The sequence below is a fragment of the Onychostruthus taczanowskii genome, unplaced genomic scaffold (genome assembly GCF_017590055.1).
Source record: "Onychostruthus taczanowskii isolate IOZ18803 unplaced genomic scaffold, ASM1759005v1 scaffold61, whole genome shotgun sequence".
Classification (NCBI taxonomy): domain Eukaryota; kingdom Metazoa; phylum Chordata; class Aves; order Passeriformes; family Passeridae; genus Onychostruthus; species Onychostruthus taczanowskii.
Genome location: NW_024503790.1, coordinates 6,581,253 through 6,601,975, shown reverse-complemented (window position 1 = coordinate 6,601,975; position 20,723 = coordinate 6,581,253). Strand labels below are relative to the sequence as shown.

Below are 20,723 nucleotides of genomic sequence, written 5' to 3'. Positions count from 1 at the left end.
ATGCCCCTGCAGAGCAGCCCGGGTGTTTTTGGGTGCAGAATTACCTGTCCTGCTCGTTCCCAAGCCATGTCTGCTCCCTCTGGTCTCTGACTGCTGCCCTCCAGAGCCTGCAGCCCCAGCCCCCAGGGCTGAGTGAAGGTGCTCGTGCTTGGTGTGCCCAGGCTGGGGCTGCACAGCTTTCCCAGCCAGGAGAGGCTTTGCAGGGAGACAGATGGGGATGTCAGGCGTTCCTGGCTCTGCCCAGTGCCGTGCTGGGCCTTGCTGAGCTGAAGGAATTCCTGGGATCCTCACCCAGCCCTCGGCAGGCAGCGTGGGGAGGGAGGTGCTGGACTGCAGGACAGCTTGCTGAATGCTGGGGAAGGGGAGGGAGTGTTGTCAAACTGGGATGATTGTTTGGCAAAGCTGGGCTGGCAGTGCTGGCTGTAATATACAGACCTTTGTTGTTTATTATTCTGTCATGTGAATCATCTTAAAAATAAATGAGAACTAAATTTCATGGCCTGTGCCTGGCAAACAAGGGAGAATTAGGTGACCCAATTATGTCCGTTTGCAGTGTGTTGGATGCAGCAGGACAAGCTTGAAGCATTTAGTGTTTTAACAGAGTTTAGTGAAGAATTCAGTCATTCCTGACTAGCACTGCAGCTTTTGAAATGCGTGGGTCAGTCTTCTTTGTGAGAAACGAATGGACAACTGGCACTGGGGAGCAGATCCACGTTCTGCTGCCAGAGGTGAGCACAGGCAGCCCAAACGTTCCTGTTGGCTCTGCACATCTGCCTCACCCTCACCTGGAGAGACCAGTTCCAGATCTGATAGAAGAGTGCATTCTGCATTAACCAGCCTTTGGCCTCTCTTCCTGCAGTGCCAGCCACACGATTCCCAGACATTCAGCTGAGATCCCCGTGCTTCTCTGCTGGGGCCAGGATGCTTCAGCTGGGTTTTGTGCCGAAAGCTTCCTAAAGAATGCAAAGCTTGAGTGCAATTCATTCCCAAGTGATTGGCAATGTCATTGCTATGGTCAGGGTGGAAATCTTGCAGCTGAAGAATGGCTTGATTTTAAAAACTTTAAATAAAAAGTTCTTATGTTTAACAGCTCCAAACAATCATGCAGTTTTTTGATTTTTACCTAGAGCGTGTCCTGAAGCAGGGAGTGAAGGTGTGTTGAATTAAGGATCTTCCTGGGGTCCAGCTGTGGATGTTCTGTAATTCTTTGCTCATTTGTTTTCGCAGGGCAGTTCCCTCACACATTTTTCCCAGCTCCAGTCACTGATCAGGACTGCACACGTGGATTATCTGATCTCCTGTGGTTTCTAGAAGCAGGTACGTTGGCACAGGAATCTGGTGTTTTGTTGGTTGGGGATGGGGCAGTGACCACTCATCCCTGAGCCAGAGGGATTTGTGGGGGCAGGGAAACGCTGCTTAAGGAACATTTCATCATGTGTAGCATATTGCTGTAGCTTTCTGGAGAGAACAAAGTTGGTAAGTGTTTTGAAAAGATTTTCCAGTCCTTCATTTGCAAATGTGGATCGTGCTGTCTTCTGGGCATGGACCAGCTTTGTATGTGGGTTTGGAAATTTTCTCATGTAGCATATGCTGGGTAATGTTGTCATCCTAAACTGTGTCTTCTGAAAGCTTTATGTAACAGGAAAACAGAGATATTCACATTTCTCAGGCTGGGCTCTGAGTGCTGTTTTAAGACCTTTCACTTTGGTGCCATCGAGTAGGAAGGGCTGTGGTGGCAGGGTCATTGTGTGGTGTGGGGAGAGCAAAGTGCTGTTGCTCTGAAAGCTTGGTTTACCTCTCTGTGCATATTTTTTGAGCCATATTGAGTGCTTTTTCCTCCCATGCTGCGTCCTGGTTGTGTGAAGCATTCAGTGAATGGGCAGGCTTTATGATTTTTATCTTTGCTGTTAAATAGGTGGCTTTGTGACAACCCCATCTTGGCTGAAGGTTGCTTCACAAGAGCCAGGCTTAGATAGGCATTCCCACCACCCCTTTTTAAAGCTTGAACATTAATAAACAACTAGAAGATAGTTCTGGTGGAAACAGTGAACAGTAACCAAGCCAGGTCCTGTAATCCCTGACGTGCAGGGCAGTGCTGAAGTGGGTCCTCCTCCTTGGCATGGGGCAGCTGTGGCATTTTCTTGGTGCTTGTGGATGGTGCCACCTACTGATATCCCATCCATTTTGTTTCATTTTTAAACAATAGGTGTCTTACTGCATTTCAGCTTTTCTTGACATGATTTTTCTTGTTTAGGTTGATTGGTTACTAGTACAGCAGCTTCCCTTTTCAAGTACAATATTTTTTGAAAAGTATTTACAATATTAAGAGCCAGTCCCTACCTTTCAGACTGACTGGATATCTTGATCAATGTTTATTGTTTTATCAGTCTCTGGATGTGTATAACTCAATGTCTCTTGCTCAATATCTTATTTTGTTCATTGCCTTACTATTGGCATCCCTTGTTAGCACTCAGTAAATTGCACTGTGGAGTATAAACCCAGTAGCATAATCCAATTTACTTACTTGAGTTGACACTAGGCAAAATTCAGGGGTTGTTGAATTCCCCCTTCAGAGAGCAGCTTGCTGGTTGTGTAAAAAGCCCCAACAGTCATCACCTTGCACATGTACAGGCTGCAGGTTTCCAAGCAGAGCCATCTACAGCAAATCAGCTTCATGCAGATCTTCCCACTGAAACATGCTCAAGAAGGACTGGTGATGGATCTTTCTCACTTTTTACTGCTGTTATCTCCATGCTCAGTAGTGTGGGTGGCAAAGCCTGTCCCAGCAGCTGCTGCTGAAGTTTGCATTACTTCTGACTCACTCAGGAGGGCCTCTGTGTAATTTTAAACAGTTTCCACACCCAGATTACTTTCCCTTAAAAGTAATAATGGAAATGAAGTGAGAGGAGAGGTTGGTAATGACTGCAGGAAAACATTACTGGGAAAACTGTGTTAGAACCTGCTGGGATACAGCTTTCCCTATGCAGGCCTTGTGTAGTGGGCTCCCTTCAGTACTGGGGTCCAGGAAATCACCTTTATAGGCTGGTGTAGGACCAGACCCAGTTCTGGGAGTGAAAAGTGCTTGAGGACCTGGTTTGGAGCCACTTCTCTGAGGTGCGTGTGGTGCAGGAGTGGCTGAGTCCCACCCCCATCCACTCATGGGAGCATGGAATGGTTTGGGTGGGAAGGGACCTCAGAGCCCCTCTGGTGCCACCCCTGCCATGGGGACACCTCCCACTGTCCCAGCTGCTCCAGCCCCAGTGCCCAGCCTGCCTTGGGCACTGCCAGGGATCCAGGCAGCCCCAGCTGCTCTGGGCACCAGTGCCAGGGCCTCACAGGGAAGCTCTTCTTCCCAATCTCCCACCCAAACCCACTCTCATAAGTGTGGAGCCACCCCCCTTGTGCTGCAGGCTCCTGCAGACAGTCCCTCTCCATCCTCTTGTGGGGTCCCTTCAGGGCTGCATTTCTCCTCCACACAGCCCTGCTCAGGGGTTGGGAGGGTTTGTGACACTGCTGGAGTTGTGTGCTGTTTGAAGCACCATTCGTTTTTACATTTCAGGTTAAGGTTTTTACTATTGTTGGCTTAATAAACATGGTTCAAGATGGTTTTTGAGAGCAGCTGAAGAGAATACCTGAGTGTATGGGGTTTTTTGTCGTGGTAAATACCCTGTTTTGGAACTTAAATAATTACCAGATACTCATATAACAATCATGCTTTGTGCTATAGAATTTAGATAGCACAGTCTGTTTATTCCATAGCATAATTATCTTTATTAAAATAAGAAGCAAAAACTCAACTTGAAAATTATATTATTTCCCTGCTCCTCTTAGTTCTGCTTTCTCTCCAAAACCATTTCATAAATTTTAGTAATTTTTACAGTAATGCAATGGCCTTTTCATATGATATATAAAGGAAAAAAGAAAAAGAGGAGGAAGACTTAAGAGTTTAGATTTCACACAGCTTTTGTTTAGCCATTGTGGGCTTGATGGCTGTGCATTCTGCATCCTGTTTTCATTCTGCTTGTGCTTATTTATGGAAAAAACCCCAAACCACGGACTCTTCTGTCAGGATGATTCTTTCATCTAGTTCTTAGAATTCCTTTTCTACTCATGCAGTAACATAACCACAGATAATGAGCTGTGGGGATGTGAGCAGGAGCCTCTGAATGCTTCAGTTGCATTTGTAGGGCCCAGTTTAGCTGCTGACATTTTTAAGGGTTTCACTGGGGAAGGATGTGATTCCTTACTCTCCCAGGATATCCAGTGAAAAACAGGTCTTTTGGAAATGAAACTTTTCCTCGGTTAGACCCCATTGCCCATTGTAGTTTGTGCTTTCCTGATTTTGTGTCTGCAGGAAATCCAGGAGCTGGCAGGAGGGGAATGAACCGTGAGGGCGTCCCCGGAAAGAGTCCGGAGGAGATGTACATCCAGCAGAAAGTGAGGGTCCTGCTCATGCTCAGGAAGATGGGATCAAACGTAAGATGCACCTCGTGGCCCATCCTTTGTGGGCTTTCAGGCCACTTTGGACTAACTGGGGTGGTGCTTGTTGAGACGGGCAGGTGACGGTCTGGTTTTAATGCTGAATTGTTGAATTATCACTTAAACACAATTGATTTTTGCTGAAATACTATAAGGCTTGTGATGCCTGGAACTACCATGTATAGATAAATTATTTCAAGTTCCTCATTACTGGAAGAAGAGCCAAGTGAAGCAGCTGGTTTAAGGTGGCACTGAACCTGCCCATGAGTTCATGGTGTCCCATTTGGCTGCAGGTGGTGAGGAGCAGAGCAGAGGTGCTGTGGTGCCTGTCCCTGGGAGCTGTGCCTGCTGGGGTGGGTTCTGCTTTGCTGAGTGCTCAGGTGTCACCTCTGTCACCTCTGTGCCCGCAGCTGACGGCCAGCGAGGAGGAGTTCCTGCGCACGTACGCGGGGGTGGTGAACAGCCAGCTGAGCCAGCTGCCCCAGCACTCCATCGACCAGGGTGAGTGCCCCCCGTGCTGCCCTGTGCTGCCCCCAGTGCTGCCTTGTGCCCCCCCAGTGCCCCCAGTGCTGCCCTGTGCCCCCTCAGTGCTGCCCTGTGCCCCCCCAGTGCCCCCCAGCTGAGCCAGCTGCCCCAGCACTCCATCGACCAGGGTGAGTGCCCCCCGTGCTGCCCTGTGCTGCCCCCAGTGCTGCCCTGTGTCCTCCAGTGCTCCCCCTGTGCCCCCTGTGCTGCCCTGTGCCTCCTCAGTGCTGCCCAGTGCCCCTCCTGTGCCCCCCAGTGCTGCCCTGTGCCCCCTGCACCCTCCCTCTGCCCCGGAGCTGCTTCCCCTGGGCCAGCAGCCTCAGAAAACAGCACCTGCAGCCTCCTGGACTTCCAGAATCCCTTGGCACCTGCTGAAACCCATCCTGCAGGCTGGCTTTGTTCGTTCTTTGCAGAAGTCTGGGTAAACAAGTTGTGTGGAGCTGCTCTGAGTCCACTAATCTCTTCTGAACCTGAATGTTTCTTAGTGGATTCCTCTCCCCCCCTGCACAGCCCTCGTGCCAGCTCACCTTCATGCAGTGCAGTTTGGAATTGAAGGAACATCTTAAGACTCGTGCCAGAAAGATCTGAGCAGAAATGTAGTATAGATCTGAGACATGTGGAAATCCATTACAAACACACCTGCACAGACTTGTGCTGTGCTCATTCCTTGCATAGCTGGGGGCTGATGGAGGTGGATGTGCTTGAAGAATTCTGAGCCAAAATACACAACTTTTCTGCCAGTCTAAAGTGAGAATTTTCTTGTTTCTTGTCAAAAACTGAGGAAGACAACATTCAGTTAAGGGAGACTTGGCATTTTTCAGCATTTTCCTTAAAGTTACATTTCTCCCAGTGAAATCTGTGCTGAATTACCTGCACTTTGGCAAAGAAAAGGTAATAAAATCAGAAGTCCAGCCAGGGGACACAGTTACTTCTGCAGTGGTGCTGAAGCTGTAGTGTGCTCTACAGACAGAAGCAGCTATAATTTATTGCTCAGGACTTGGATTTGCTTAGAAATCTCTGCAGGTTTCTCTGAGTCAGTAATGATAATGCTCCTTGCTTCCTGCTGCCTGTGCTCTCTGCTGTGTCCTGGGGTCAGAGGAGCAGGAAGGGCTGAGCATGGAATTCCTGGGAATGCAGTGACATAGGTGTGGGATGTGCCACCCTAAGGGAGATCCCATCTCCACTAGATGGCATTGCCTGGTGCTGGAAATCCCTGCACGTCCACACACTCACTCTGCTGTTGCTCCAAGATTGCTTAAAGGAATTTTCTTCCCTACTTTTTCTGTTTTCATTGAAATCCTCTCTGGAGGATTTCTTTTTTCCTTTATGCAGCTTGTCTTACACAACAACAAAAAGAGGTGTTATTGAGGGAGTAACTTACACCAAGTTAGCACTTCAGTGGATTTCAGAGTCTTTTGTTCCACAGTAGGACAGGTTGCTCTCAGCCTGACGTGTCCCTGATGTGTCTTTAGAGCCATTTTCCTCCAGCAGGCACAAAAGACACAAAGCTAACTTCACATCCCTATTTTGTCCCAAAAACCAGAATGACATCACCACTGGCCTGAGCACTCTGAGAGGTTTGTTATGGACCTGCAGGTTTCTGTGTGTCCCTTAAAGTGCTGCAGGCTGGCCCCAGTTCCAGGAAGGTTCTTTTGGGCTGGGGGGTTCTGAGGATGGATGGTGAACAGTTCTGAGTGTCTCTGCAGCAGTGCCCTGGCCAGGCTGCTGAGCCTGTCCCTGTGGTGTCCCTGCTGTGGCTCCTGCCCAGGGTCTGACTCTGTGTGAGCCCCTTCTTTGCTCACAGCAGTCACTGCAGCCTCTGTGCCCACTGGGCCAGGGTGTGTTTTTGTTGTCCCTGCTGGATTCAGGCTCGTGCCATAAACCCTCCATGAGCCACTGCTGATACCAGTATCTCTGACATTTAAAGTTCCTCCTTGAGACTCTGTTGTCTAAGGATCCACAATGGAAGTTAATTTGGATCAAGAAGCATGTTAGAATGTCTCTGTAATTTTTAATCAAGCCTGAAGGCTAAGACTCCCCTTCAGTTCATGCTTATTTTTACTGGAAGAGGGGATATGGTAATTGAGTGTAATATTGTCATTTTATTTTTCAGACATTGTTAACACCTATAGGAAAGTGCAAAATCCATGTTTTTCTTTACTCTGGGAGCTCTTTAGCTGACATCTGTGGAGTGTTTGTTGTTTGTTTTTATGGCTCCAAGAATAACTGAGGAACCCTGAGGCATCTCAGTTCAACCAGTGTGTGTGCTGGAGAGGGGATGTAATCCTGAGCTGTTTTGGGATGTTCCCACTTTGGTCCTGCCTGCATTGCAGCAAGAGCTAACGCAGCTCACACCTGATGAAACTCAGGCTTTCTCACGTATTTTTGAGTAAAGCAAAATGCCTCTCAGGAAGTTCTGTGCACAGAAGCATCTCCTGCATGAGCCCCATATTCCCTGGTCCCCAGCTCCTTGCATTTCCAAAGGCTGGGCTGGCTCTGGCAGCTCTCAAATGGAAGCAGTGCAGGGAGGAAGCACGAGATGGGAATTGTGCTGACACCTTGGTGCTTGCAGCTCTGGTGTTCCTATAGCAACAGGAGTGTGGTGCTGGTTCCTGGAGGAAGCTGCTCCCCTGGGGAGGGCAGGGCTGAGATGCACACAGTGCCTGGCTGGGTGAGAGTGTTCTCTGGTAGTGGGGCTCCAAAAACACCCCAGGCTTGTGGGGCTCCAGGGAGCTTTGCTCATGGCTTGGCAGATGCTGCTGGAGAATGGAGATGGAGCTCTGCTCTTTTGTTTTGTTCAACACAAGGCTTGTTTTAGTGTGCTGCTGCTCTCAGCAGGGCATGGTGTATTTTTAGAATGCCAGACTAGGAATACTGGGAATTCCAGGGAAGAGTTAATGTTTAGAAGATTGTTGCTGGAAGGTGGTTGAAGAAATGTATGTATGCAAAAATCTTGTGTGAAGTGAAGAATTTCTTTTTTTAAATTTGGCAGCCTTTAGAAATTCCCAACAGGCTAAACCTTCTGATCTCTAAATGCTTTTGGGGTTTAATTAATTCTGCAGGTGACTGCAAGCAAATCAGGTGTACATATCTGTCTCTCATTCAAAGAGCCCTTGGGAGCAGCAGCTGCCAGAGGTGTCAGCATCTCCTCTGGGGTTAAGGTGCTGTGGTTTCCCTCCAGCCTGTGCCCTGCTGGGTTATGTCTCTGTGCCCAGCTCCCTGCTGTGGCATCAGCCCCTGGGGAAGCTTTCTGCCCTGGGGGTGGGCAGGGAGCAGCTGGGGACACTGAGCTCAGGGCACTGAGGTCTGCAGCCTTCCCTGCCCTGCACTGGAGTCGTTTGACCTTCAGCTCATCCTGGCTTGCTAAGACTGAAGAACAAGTGCTCTAAAAGAACTCTAAATTCAGCAGTTCAAACAGCTGCAATTGGAACATAACATCAGTGGGATTTTTTTGGAAGTTAGTGGGGTAAGATTGTCACTATTACTTTCTAAGATAGGACATAAGCCCACCTGTTAATTATTGTTAATTTGTAGGAAGAATGAAGGTGAGAAAGCATGAGGCAGACACAGTGAGAGAAGTATCTGAATGCCCAAAGGTTTGTGGCAATTAATGCTTTGCTCATAAAAGATGGGGAGTATTTCACTGGATATGTTGTGAGTCTATTTCAGGGTAGAAGTGTGTGCCCAGAAGAGGGACAGCTGTGGAGAGAGCAGCTGTGTGTGTAGATGTAGCTCAGGTAAAAGTGTGCCTTTGTCATTGTTCTGTACATTAATTGCTGGAAGTGCAGAGCTCAGTGAAGGATGTGCTCAAAGCAGACGTGGTTCACCATCCCATTGTCTCAGTCACAGCCTCTTGGCCATGTGCAGCTTAACTTTATAACCTGTGCTCTGCTTTTTACATTACTTCACTTGATCAGGAAGAAAACATCCGTTGTGGGAGCCAAGTGGGCCTGCAGGAGCAGCTCAGGTTCTGCCTTCTCTTCAGCAGCCAGGAGGCCCAGCTCTGGTCTCTGGCAGTGTTTGTGCCTGTACACAGCTCTGTTCTCTGGCAGTGTTTGTGCCTGTACACAGCTCTGTTCTCTGGCACTGTTGGTGTCTGTACACAGCTCTGGTCTGGCAGTGTTAGTGCCTGTACACAGCTCTGTTCTCTCGCAGTGTTGGTGCCTGTACACAGCTCTGGTCTCTGGCGGTGGTGGTGCCTGTACACAGCTCTGGTCTCTGGCGGTGGTGGTGCCTGTACACAGCTCTGGTCTCTGGCGGTGGTGGTGCCTGTACACAGCTCTGGTCTCTGGCGGTGGTGGTGCCTGTACACAGCTCTGGTCTCTGGCGGTGGTGGTGCCTGTACACAGCTCTGGTCTCTGGCGGTGGTGGTGCCTGTACACAGCTCTGGTCTCTGGCGGTGGTGGTGCCTGTACACAGCTCTGGTCTCTGGCGGTGGTGGTGCCTGTACACAGCTCTGGTCTCTGGCGGTGGTGGTGCCTGTACACAGCTCTGGTCTCTGGCGGTGGTGGTGCCTGTACACAGCTCTGGTCTCTGGCGGTGGTGGTGCCTGTACACAGCTCTGGTCTCTGGCGGTGGTGGTGCCTGTACACAGCTCTGGTCTCTGGCGGTGGTGGTGCCTGTACACAGCTCTGGTCTCTGGCGGTGGTGGTGCCTGTACACAGCTCTGGTCTCTGGCAGTGTTGGTGCCTGTACACAGCTCTGGAGCTGCTTCATTAGCAGCCTCGTTAGCTCGGTCTCCTTTGGCTCTGGTAGTTTGGGTTATAGGACAGGGCTGGAACAAAACCTGCTGTTATGCTGAGAAACGTGGATGACCTTTTTCTGGACAAATGTCACCCAGGTTCTGTTGCTGGGGGACACCTGCAGACGTGGCCTCAGTGGCCTCTGGGAGGTTCCTGCTGGGCAGGCAGGAGCAGGGGCTGTGGGGTGTCTGGGGTGCACCTCCTTTCCTGCGTGGGACTGAAGGAAACCTGTGGGAATGTTGGGGAGAGCCCAGGAGAGCAATCAGATCTGGGCAGGAGTGCAGCTGATGGCTGTGCTGGGGGAGCCTCTGGTGACTCCAGCTGCTCCTGCACCTTCAAGGGACCCTGGTGAGGAGCCCTGGGTGCCAGAGCTGCTGCTGCAGCTGCCCTGGCCTCTCTGCTTGGCTCTCCCTCCCCAGCATCCAGGCTTTGTCACAGTCCCTGCAAGTGAAACCCTTGTTTTTCTTCAGGAGCTGGTAGTTCCTGCATGTTTTAAAACCAACAAGGCAGCTTGTTAATGCTGAGCTGGATGCTGGTGCTGTATATCATTTATGTTTTGATCAAGGAAGAAACAGTTTGTGCAGGAGATGAAAAGGGAGATGACTGCAGGGCCTCTGAATGCTGGCAAGTGGGTGCATCAGAGCAGTTTTTGATGTAGTTTTATATAAGATAAGGGCCCTAAATATGAAAAACAAACTACTACTGCTTGGTCCTTAATATTTCCTCCTTTGAGTACATATAACAAATAAATTGTGACGTGTATAAAAGTAAGTGCAGTTGCATTTCAGGAGCATTGATTTAGCTTTTAAGGACATTAGCAAGGGGAATTTACAACCATTTTGACCACTTTTCTTGCTATATTGCAACTGAAGAGCAGATCAGATAAGTGAGAAATGGAAATCTTACAGTGAGAACAGATGAGGCATTTTTATTAGTCCTTTTTACCTTGTGTGCAGAAGTTGCTTGGGGCACAAAACTGAGATTCGCTTCTTGATAGGCTTCAGGTCAAAGACTGGAGGGATTTTGCAGGCTGATGCTCCATCTGAGTTGAATTTGAACTTTGCAAAGGCCTGGAAGAGGATTCTGTGGAGCTGAGCAGTGACCTGGCTGGGACAGGCAGTGGTGGTGGTTTTGGCATTCCTGCTTCGTCCTTTGCTTTCCTGGTGGTTGTGTGGATGTGTAGAATGACACTGTGGGCACTGCATCTCTCCCCTGCTCTCTAAAGGAAGTAATTATGGCACAGATTTCCTGTATCCATTGTTGTTGCAGGTGCTGAGGATGTTGTGATGGCATTTTCCAGGTCAGAGACAGAAGACAGAAGACAGTAACTGCAGGACACCTGAACAACACAGAACTGGAGAGGACAGTGAGATTCCTGAAGATAGAGGAGGATGGCTGAGCATTAATAAGTTCCTCTGTCCACCCTAATTGTTCCTTGGTATTCCTTCTCCTTTGTAATGTTGTTTCCCTTTGCCCAACCCTCAGAATGCATCTCACAGCCATCTGTTCCTGTCAGATTTTGCAGCTCAGCCGGGCTGTGTTCATTCAGGACAAACCTAAAGGTGTGGTTTTGGTTGGCTCAAAGGGACAGGCTGTGGTTGGATAAAGGAAGGCAATTTTTCAAACTTGACCAATGGAAACCTTTTATCTCACGTTTTATTTTATATTTTAAACAAAGTCTCTTGACATCCTACTTCTAAAGAAGCTTTTCATGCTGTGGTGCTTATTTAGGTCAAACTTGTGAATTTGAAGAGGGTTTGATTTGGCTGCATAGAACTGGAAGCAACTTGTGGTTGGGTGACAATGCAAAAGCTTTCCCTTCAGTTGGCTTGCAGGTATTTTGCTGACTCCAACGTTTTCATTGCAGGAAGCTGATGTTTTGGTGCATTGGTTATTTCTTTATACTTTTTGACTTGGGGGGGAAAAGACAAATGTGCTTTGCAATATTTATTACATCTACACACATATAAACGCTTGCTTTTGGGGGGTTGTTTTGGTTTTTTGATTGGCTTTGAAGTCATGGTTTGATTTCCTTTTGGCTGCAGTGTTTCTGATGGAATCAGTTTTTCCATACTCAGCTGCTCTCTGGCCTGGAGCTCTTTTGGGAGCATGTGTCAAAGCAGATTTGGTTCAAGAAGTCCACCTGGCCAGGCTGGAGGCCGAGGGTGCCCAGCCTGGTGGGCAGGGGGCTGTGCCCAGCCCTGGTGGGCAGGGGGCTGTGCCCAGCCCTGGCACTCCTCTGCCCGGGGGCTCCTCCCTGCTTCCCTCACAGGAGCTGGAGATGTTTTGCAGGAATTGCAAGAGTGAGATCTAAGGCTGTGACATGAGTTTGCCAAATTTGTATAGAGAATATGTGAACTTGTTTAAAATACTGCAGAGTCCCACTTTAACCCTTTGACTGCTGCACAAGACTAGCTCTCACATTAGGAACAATTAATGATCATTGACTTAAATCCAGCTTGCACTGGGCTTTAATAAACTGAAGTTTCTAGTCACTTGAAAAACTGCACATGGTTTCCCTCCTTGCAGCTGCTTGGTGGTAGGGAAATCCTCTGGGTCCTAGGCTAGCAGCATGTTCCTGAGGCACTGTTGCAGGAGGCAGCAGTGCTGCTTCAGGCTGTCCAGCCCTGAGTGTGCAGGTGACACTCTCAGGTTCTCTCTGCAGCTGCAGGGCCTCCAGACACACACACAGACCTTGACAGACTGAAAAACCTGCAGTGGAAGTCCCGAGGTGCACTGACTGCTCAGGAGTCTGCATGTAGTCTCCAGCACTGCTGCCTAAAACCAGGCACTTCATTTCCTCTCATGTGTGCAGGTGGTTTTTACAAAACTTCTGGATTTTGCTGTGGGTTGCACTGACTTCGAGATGTTTCAGAATCTATTAAAGCTGAACTCAATCTACCTGTTCCTGGTTCTTTTCCTATGGTTGTTAATTATTTACAGTGACAATTCTGGAATCTAACTGTGAGAACGTGACCATTTTCATGGCCAGAAATTCTGCTGACAGGATGCTGTTGTGGTCTCAAAATGGGGGAAAAGCTGGAGAGAAACCATGGACTGTCTGCAAAAGGAAGAACAGACTTGTGAGCACAAGGAAGAAATGATCTTGAGCAAATAAATACTGTGTAATGAGAGCAACTGTACATCTATTTATGAAAATGCTCCTTTTGATTCAGTTGCAGCTTTGTAAAGTTCTATGTGAAAGTAAATCTTTTACCCCTTTTTGTTGGGGCCAGATAAGAAATTTCTTTATTAAAATAAACCAGGAATGAGCCCAAAGGATTCTCTAGATTTTGGCTTGGTTGCCTGAGAAGCACTTTAATGTGAATTTGGTGCAGAGGGGGGCAGTGTTAACTGAGGGGTCCCTGTGACTCTGGCTGCTCTGGGGTGGCCTCCCAGTGCTGACATTGAGGCTTTTCAAGAAGGAAAGTGAACTGTTCATGTGGTTTCATATTTTCACTAAAAATGTAACTGTTGGGGAGGGGGGGAAATACAGTTTTTAATATCTACTCTTGTTTCATATTGATTTATTACACTGCTCAGCTGCCAAATGAAGAACACCTGGCTTCACCTTTGAGAAAGGCTCAGGACATCAGCACGGTGGACTTGTTTATTGTTTGTACAAATTTCTCTAGCTTTGCTGTTGTGCTTTTGCCTTCCCAAGTAAACCATTGCTAATAAAACCAGGAAATAAAATGTTTTAGAGGCCAGAGTTGAGCACAGATCTAACTTGAAATATGTTTTTGACTAGAAAAGGCTTTGTAGTCCAATTATCAACCATATAGTGCTTAAGGCATTTAGAAAGGGAGTGTAAAAGCTTTTGAGGCATCTTCCAAGAAAAGCACAGGCTCTTTGGGTGGTCTTTTGGGGAGAAATGTTCCTTTAGAGATTCGAAATGTGCTATTGTACTTTGGCTGCCAAGCTGCTCATCTGCCTCCCATAACACACTGTGTTTTGCAGAGCTTGAGGAGAAGATTCAGAGCTGAGTGCCACCCCTCCTCTGCCCAGGTGGGCAGCAGGTGCTGCAGTTGTTGGAAGCTCAGTGTGTCTGAGCATGGCCTGTTGTGAATGGAAATGGGGCTCCACCATTCACACAGGCCTGCAGTCTGATTCTCCCAGGTCCTAAAATAACCCTGCAGTGACAGAACCTGTGAGCTGGAGGCACAGCAACACTTTGGAGGGAGACACTGCCTGAAAGAAGCTTGGATCACTAATTAAATTACAAAAGCTCTTGAGATTTTTTGTTCCTACCTAAGGTAAGCAGTTACTAGAAGTATCCTCCATGGCCTGTGTGAGAGTTGCTAATGCTTGACCATTAAATCTGTTTCAGTTCCACAAAGTATTTTTTAATTCACCAGCAGCCTAATTGGTTCCATTAAAGGCTGAAGATTTAATGGCCCGTGAAGTAGAAAGACCCATCACCTATAGCAGAAATTGTCTGAATGAGACATTGGGATCATACGTGGGATCAATTCCTGTGGCTGCTGAGAATCCCTTACAAGAATAGAACCTGCCATGCCTGAGGTTCCCAGTGTTCTGCACTGCAAAAGGGAAAAATAAAGGCTAGAAGTTAAAGGCTTTGAATTAAATGTATAAAATACCTTAGAAATTATTTATGAAATACACTGGCAGGGAAAGGAATATGATTTGGAGTCATTTAAGATCAGTCCTTCAGCTTTCTTTTTGGTCTCTTGCCTCCTCAAGAACTGTAGCAGAGCAGAAAGGGCTGCAGGGCACTGGGACCAGCAGAAACCAGGAGTGCAGGAAGAACAGTTTCTGGAAGTTTAAGGAATCCTGAGGTCTGTTCAGTCTGCACAAAAGGAAGTCCCTAGTGAGTAGCATCTTTTCCTCACTGTTACCATCAGAAACAAAGTGTACCAAAGCTTGGAGGCTAAAAAAGGGCGTTTAGGAAGCCCAATTAAAGCTGCAGAGCAGTTATGAATTAGAGTTTTACAAATAACAAAGTGCTGGATAGCAGGGAGGAGCAGTGTTGTTGCTTACCAAGGCAGGAGCTTGGATCTGTTTCCTGCCAGACTGAGGTAGGTTCCCATGCAAAGACAGAAATCATCTCCTGCCTCCTGAGCTCTGCTTTCATTTGCTCTGCAGCTGATTTGCCCTAAGCAGGATTCCTGCTGCATGTTGTAAACAACCTGGCTGGTTTCCTTTGTAGCCTGAAGAACTTCAATTTGGGAATTGTTTATTTAGGAAAAGAGAAAATAAAATTTGTGCTTTATAACCTGGCCTGCTCACAGGCTGCCTCGTGTATCAGCATGAAATGGTTCTATGCACAGAGCTTTTTGCTGCCTTGACATCTCCTTGGTACTAAATGGTGCTCTAGAGGCATGTGAAACTCAGAAAATATACTTTCAGCCCTTGTTTTCCAATTGTAATAGAGACTCCAACCCAGATGTGGACTGATGCCTGTGTACTTCAGGTTTTCACCATCTGCAGTTCCTGCTGCTCTCTGCTGATGCAGTTTCAAGTGCAGCAGTGCCCAGAGGGGAGGAGAGGATCCTGTCTGTGCCTTGGAATGGAGTGCAGGGAGTGACTCCTCAGGGAGGACACGGGAGCTCTGTTGCTGCTGACTGGGCTCTAATCCGTGCTCAGCTTTGCCTGTGACCTCCAGATCAGGGGGCACAGTGTCAGTGGCCCTGACTGTGACCGGGGTGGGCAGTGGGAGCTGAGCCTGTGCCTTCAGCCTTCGGTGCTGCTCCCGAGAGCCTGAGCACAGACACGCTGTGTCCCTGCTGCTGTGTGCAGCCAGGGGCTGGTGGCTGCTGCCCTGCTGGGAGTGTGCTGCCATCCTGCACTGCTGCTGCATGCCTGCACTGCTGCTGCCTGCCTGCACTGCTGCTGCCCTGCTGGGAGTGTGCTGCTATTCCTGCAGTGCTGCTGCCATCCTGTACTGCTGCTGCATGCCTGCACTGCTGCTGCCCTGCTGGGAGTGTGCTGCTATTCCTGCAGTGCTGCTGCCATCCTGTACTGCTGCTGCATGCCTGCACTGCTGCTGCCCTGCTGGGAGTGTGCTGCCATCCTGCACTGCTGCTGCCATTCCTGCACTGCTGCTGCATGCCTGCAGTGCTGCTGCACGCTTGCAGTCAGTGGCTGCTGCTGCCATGCCTGCAGTGCTGCTGCATGCCTGCAGTCAGTGGGTGCTGCTGCCATGCCTGCAGTGCTGCTGCATGCCTGCAGTCAGTGGCTGCTGCTGCCATTCCTGCAGTGCTGCTGCATGCCTGCACTGCTGCTGCCCTGCTGGGAGTGTGCCTGCCATCCTGCACTGCTGCTGCCCTGCTGGGAGTGTGCTGCCCTGCCTGCAGTGCTGCTGCCCTGCTGGGAGTGTGCTGCCATTCCTGCACTGCTGCTGCATGCCTGCAGTCAGTGGGTGCTGCTGCCATGCCTGCAGTGCTGCTGCCATTCCTGCAGTCAGTGGGTGCTGCTGCCATGCCTGCAGTGCTGCTGCCATTCCTGCAGTCAGTGGGTGCTGCTGCCTGAGCACAGGGAGGCAGGGCCCTGCCTCCTGCCAGGAGAACAGCTCACAGCTTGGTCTCTGCTGGGTGGGGATTTTTTAATGCTTGATTCTGCAGAATCTCTGGGGTGTGTGGGGAGGGAGGTAGGGGCAGGTCAGGAAGGGATGAGTTTCTGTAGGTGGAAGCACAGGAGGAGAATTCTGCCTCGCTGCTGTGTTCTCATAAGCTTCTTTGAGCCTGCAGAAAGATGATAATTAACCTAGACAGAATCTTAAGCTTTTGCCTTGCCGTGCCAGCAGCACTTCAGTCTCCATTCCTGCACTGCTGCTGCATGCCTGCAGTCAGTGGATGCTGCATGCCTGCAGTCAGTGGGTGCTGCTGCCATGCCTGCAGTGCTGCTGCCATTCCTGCAGTCAGTGGGTGCTGCTGCCTGAGCACAGGGAGGCAGGGCCCTGCCTCCTGCCAGGAGAACAGCTCACAGCTTGGTCTCTGCTGGGTGGGGATTTTTTAATGCTTGATTCTGCAGAATCTCTGGGGTGTGTGGGGAGGGAGGTAGGGGCAGGTCAGGAAGGGATGAGTTTCTGTAGGTGGAAGCACAGGAGGAGAATTCTGCCTCGCTGCTGTGTTCTCATAAGCTTCTTTGAGCCTGCAGAAAGATGATAATTAACCTAGACAGAATCTTAAGCTTTTGCCTTGCCGTGCCAGCAGCACTTCAGTCTCCCTCTAAAAGGAGCTGTGCCTTGTGCTGGTTCTGTACATGCTTAGCTGCTCTCACACCATATGGGTGCACAGCAGTGCCTTTGTTTTAGTCTGACCTTGACCTTGAGGTCACAGGCTTCTGAAACTGTATGGGACTTGTGCACTTACCCTGCCTGTTGTAGCTGCATCATCATTTTTACCTGATTTTTTCTACTCTCTAAATGTAGCAAAGTCTAGATGTCAGAGGCTTGGAGCAGTGCACAGAATTAAATTAAATCTTTTCACTTTCAGTACCATTGTCAAAAGGAGGAAGGGAGACTTGGATAACTGAGAAGTGTTTAGATAAACTACATCCCAGTAACAGTGAGGGTTTGCAGAGACCAGACCCAGCAGAATCAGAGTGTACCTGCTCTAGTAAGTAGCAGACTAGCCTGGTACCACTGCCTGTGCAAAGATTGCCAGCTCATCTACTTCTGCAGAGAAGGTCCTTGGGGGTTTAAACAGAGAATTTGTCAGGAGCAGCACCTTGACTTAAGTACTGGTGAGATGGATCACAGAGAACGAGATCTTTGGCATAGTCAGATCCTAGACCTGGTCATGCTTAAAGCTGAAAGTCAACACCTCAAATTCTGCCCAGACAGAAGGAACATTAAATTCAGCTGTGTCAGGCTACTGCAGAGAAAAGACTCAAAAATACTTTTGAAACACAAGTATTATTAAATATCACTGAGGGATCATAACATTCTATCTGATGGAGTGGGTTGTGGCTGAGTTGAGCCTCAGTCACAATTAAATTGGCTCTGTAATTCTAAAATGACATTTACTGACATCTTTACAGGAGAGGCCACACTGCTTTTGTGATGTGTTTGAGTGTGTTCTGTCACCTGGGTAGAAAGAAGAGGTTGTGTGTGTTGTTTTTTTAGTCCCCTGTCTTGACAAGAGTGCAGAGTTGGTTTCTGCCTGGACCTGAATAAATCTTTGTGAAGGTTGTTAGCACCATTCTTGCTCAGAGCTACTAAAAAGAGAGGGGAAGCAGTAAGGGAAGAAAGAGAGAGATTAAAGGGGAAAACCCAGTAGGTTATAAATGCATTTTCCGCTGTGCTGGAGGTTAAATAATATTTTATGTGTGTGACAGATACTGTGATTAAGGAGCTGTTAGGCAGAATGAGAGCTGGGCAGCAAAGGGAGCAGAGATGCTTGAGGGAAAAGGGTACTAAGATGTTCTAGTGCTGAATTCTCTTGTGCATATCTACTGTGTGATATGTGGCTTTGTGTGCCTTTCAGTGGAGAAAAAAAAAAAAAAAAAAGGATATTCTACAGACATTTAGAGTGTTTTTCCCTTTCATTGTTTTATTATCTTTTCTGTCTGAGATGTGTCACTGGTTACTAGTGACACTGCTTTAGAAAATGGTCAGAGGCTCTAATCTCTGCTGCTACTTCAAGGTCTAGGATTAGGCCCCACAGAATAGCATATGATAATCTTGTACATAAATCATGGCTTTAACAAATGGAAAAGGTTTATCCTGTTTACTCTGTTGCAGACAGCCTCGCCCCTCTGCATCTTGCTCAGTTGGAGGGCTCCTCAGTCACTGCAGAGCCTCTGGAGTTTCAGCTGTCATCACTACCCCTCATTCAATTCAGTGAAACCTGGGCACTCAGGCTGGGTTTTAGATCAGGTCAACAAACACCTGACCTATGCTGGGCTGTATTTTAATATATTTTAGTTTATTTTCATGTTCCCAGGCGCCTGTCATTCCCAGCGGCTCTTCCTCGCGCCGCACGGAGCTGCCTGTGTAAGCTGGGCTTCAGACAGGATGATATGCCTGTCTCATCTCATAAGCTTTTTACTTCCACTCCATGGACAATGTCTCATTGAAGCAGCAGTGAACAGGGAGCAGTGTGTGCTGGTAGCATGCACCACAAAGCTCTGTCCTTCACTCATTTAACACAACATGGGATTTAAAGCCCCCCCCGCTTCCTTGTGCAGAAGACAGTGTGTCATTCCACTTCTTCAGCTGTGTCATTCCACTTCTTCATCTGTGTCATTCCACTTCTTCAGCTGATCCACTTCTGACTGACAGACAGCAGTGGATAGAGCAGAAGGAGAAAAAGTAAAGAGTCTCAGTTCGGAGGCTCTTTGTCCAGATTGAAAATAAGAGAAAGCCTGGAATGTTGAAAGGTCCAGGTGAAGTGGAAGTTCATGGCTGTTGAATGTTTGTGTGAGCAGTGGGATGGTCCTTGAGATCCTGTGGCATCCAGCAGAAGTAGATCCCATGAAAGAAGGTGGGCATATAATTTTCCAAAAGGTTAATCACTGGAAATGTTTTACCTTCCCTCACTGAGCAGAGGAAACCACGGAGTTAACAATCTAATGGGTACATTAAAGCAGCACACAGTTGTGACAGGGTAATTATTCTAAATCCCTCCGATTCATTTGCATATATTAGATTGGTTGGGGAGGGACCTGCTGAGTACCGAGGTTTGTTCTGCCTGGTATGTGAGCCTTAACTCAGTGGATGTTCGTTGCCTGCTTTGTTAAGACAAAACAGCTCTTTGCTGACTCCCTTTTAGGATTAATGTGTTCATAACACCTGAAAAGCCACAGAGGAGAATTCTGCTGTTTTCCTGCTGGTGGTGGGTCCGTGGCTGAGGCAGGGATGGCAACAGCCCTCTCTGTACAGTCCCAGGACGGTGTTGCACTGCTCCAGCACAGCCTTCCCAGCCGGGTCGGGTCCCTGCCAGCGCTCAGCCCCGTCCTGCTGAGAGCGGCGAGGGAAAGCAGCCAGCTGTGCCAGGGCAGCCAGAGGCCAGCTGTGCCACGGCAGCCAGCTGTGCCAGGGCAGCCAGCTGTGCCAGAGCAGCCAGCTGTGCCCCGGAGGCAGGCGGTGTGCCTGGGGCTCCCGGGGACGCTCTGGCTGGCTGCTCTGGCTGCCCGGGCTGGCTGCTCCCCGCTCCCCAGCTCTGTCCGAGCAGCCCTGGGGCTCCGGCGATTACACGGCTGCTGCTCAGAACGTGATTAGCGGAGCTGCAATTAGAGAGGAGGCCGGGAGGGCAGTGCCTTACTCTGCCAGGGCGGCCAGCTGTGCCCCGGAGGCAGGCGGTGTGCCTGGGGCTCCCGGGGACGCTCGGGCTGCCTGCTCGGGCTGGCTGATCGGGCTGGCTGCTCTGCCTGCCCGGGCTGGCTGCTCCCCGCTCCCCAGCTCTGTCCGAGCAGCCCTGGGGCTCCGGCGATTACACGGCTGCTGCTCAGAACGTGATTAGCGGAGCTGCAATTAGAGAGGAGGCCGGGAGGGCAGTGCCTTACTGCAGGAAGGGTCAGCACTGGTGTCTGTCAGAACAGAAATAAATATGGGAGATGACAAAGGATTTAGCTGCACTGTGTCTGGGGAGGCTGTAACTTGAATAGCCAGGGCACTGCCAGGAAGAAGCTGGGAGCGCTGGATTTTAGACAGAGGTGGGGGGAAAGAGAGGGAAAAAAAAGAAAACCAAAATTGGATTTTCCTCCTGACCAGATAATTTCAAAAGGGGCTTCTAAAAACTTTCTAAGAGGTAGGTTATGTAGGTAAAACATTGCCTCAGGGGGGTCTGGGGAAATGATCCACAGTGCAGATCCTGGAAAGTGACTCCCTGATAGCAGCCAGAGGAATGGGTTTGTGCAGAGGGACTTGGGATTGTGGCTGCAGCCTCGGGTTTCCTCCTCGGTGAGATGTGGTGAAATGTGGTGAAATGTGCTGAAATGAGGTGAAATGTGCAGCAGAGGGCAGGAAGTGAGGAGTGCCCGCTGCTGTCTGTGGGGAGGAGCAGGGCCCTG

The 20,723-nt window shown here is 49.1% G+C and overlaps 2 protein-coding genes across 7 annotated transcripts in view; both read left to right on the top strand.

The window, feature by feature from the left end:
* Nucleotides 1-12,643, top strand: part of LZIC (leucine zipper and CTNNBIP1 domain containing) — a 33,482-nt gene extending 20,839 nt beyond the window's left edge. For all 6 annotated transcript variants that reach the window (XR_005953767.1, XR_005953766.1, XR_005953769.1 and 3 more), the window contains 4 exons: nt 1,228-1,317; nt 4,355-4,437; nt 4,890-4,980; nt 11,047-12,643. The gene's annotated coding sequence lies outside the window, so the exon portion shown is untranslated. The remainder of the gene's footprint in view (nt 1-1,227; nt 1,318-4,354; nt 4,438-4,889; nt 4,981-11,046) is intronic.
* Nucleotides 4,361-12,643, top strand: CTNNBIP1 (catenin beta interacting protein 1). Its single transcript, XM_041419566.1, has 3 exons — nt 4,361-4,476; nt 4,890-4,980; nt 11,016-12,643. Exons 1-3 carry the CDS (start codon nt 4,381-4,383, stop codon nt 11,072-11,074), a joined length of 246 nt encoding a protein of 81 aa, XP_041275500.1. The 5' UTR covers nt 4,361-4,380; the 3' UTR covers nt 11,075-12,643.
* Nucleotides 12,644-20,723: the final 8,080 nt, after the last annotated feature.

Coding starts and splice junctions, on each gene's coding strand:
- CTNNBIP1 (XM_041419566.1), top strand. CDS start 4,381: ATGAACCGTGAGGGCGTCCCCGGAAAGAGTCCGGAGGAGATGTACATC. Junction 4,477..4,889: donor TCAGGAAGATGGGATCAAAC/GTAAGATGCACC, acceptor CTGTGCCCGCAG/CTGACGGCCAGCGAGGAGGA. Junction 4,981..11,015: donor CCAGCACTCCATCGACCAGG/GTGAGTGCCCCC, acceptor TTGTTGTTGCAG/GTGCTGAGGATGTTGTGATG.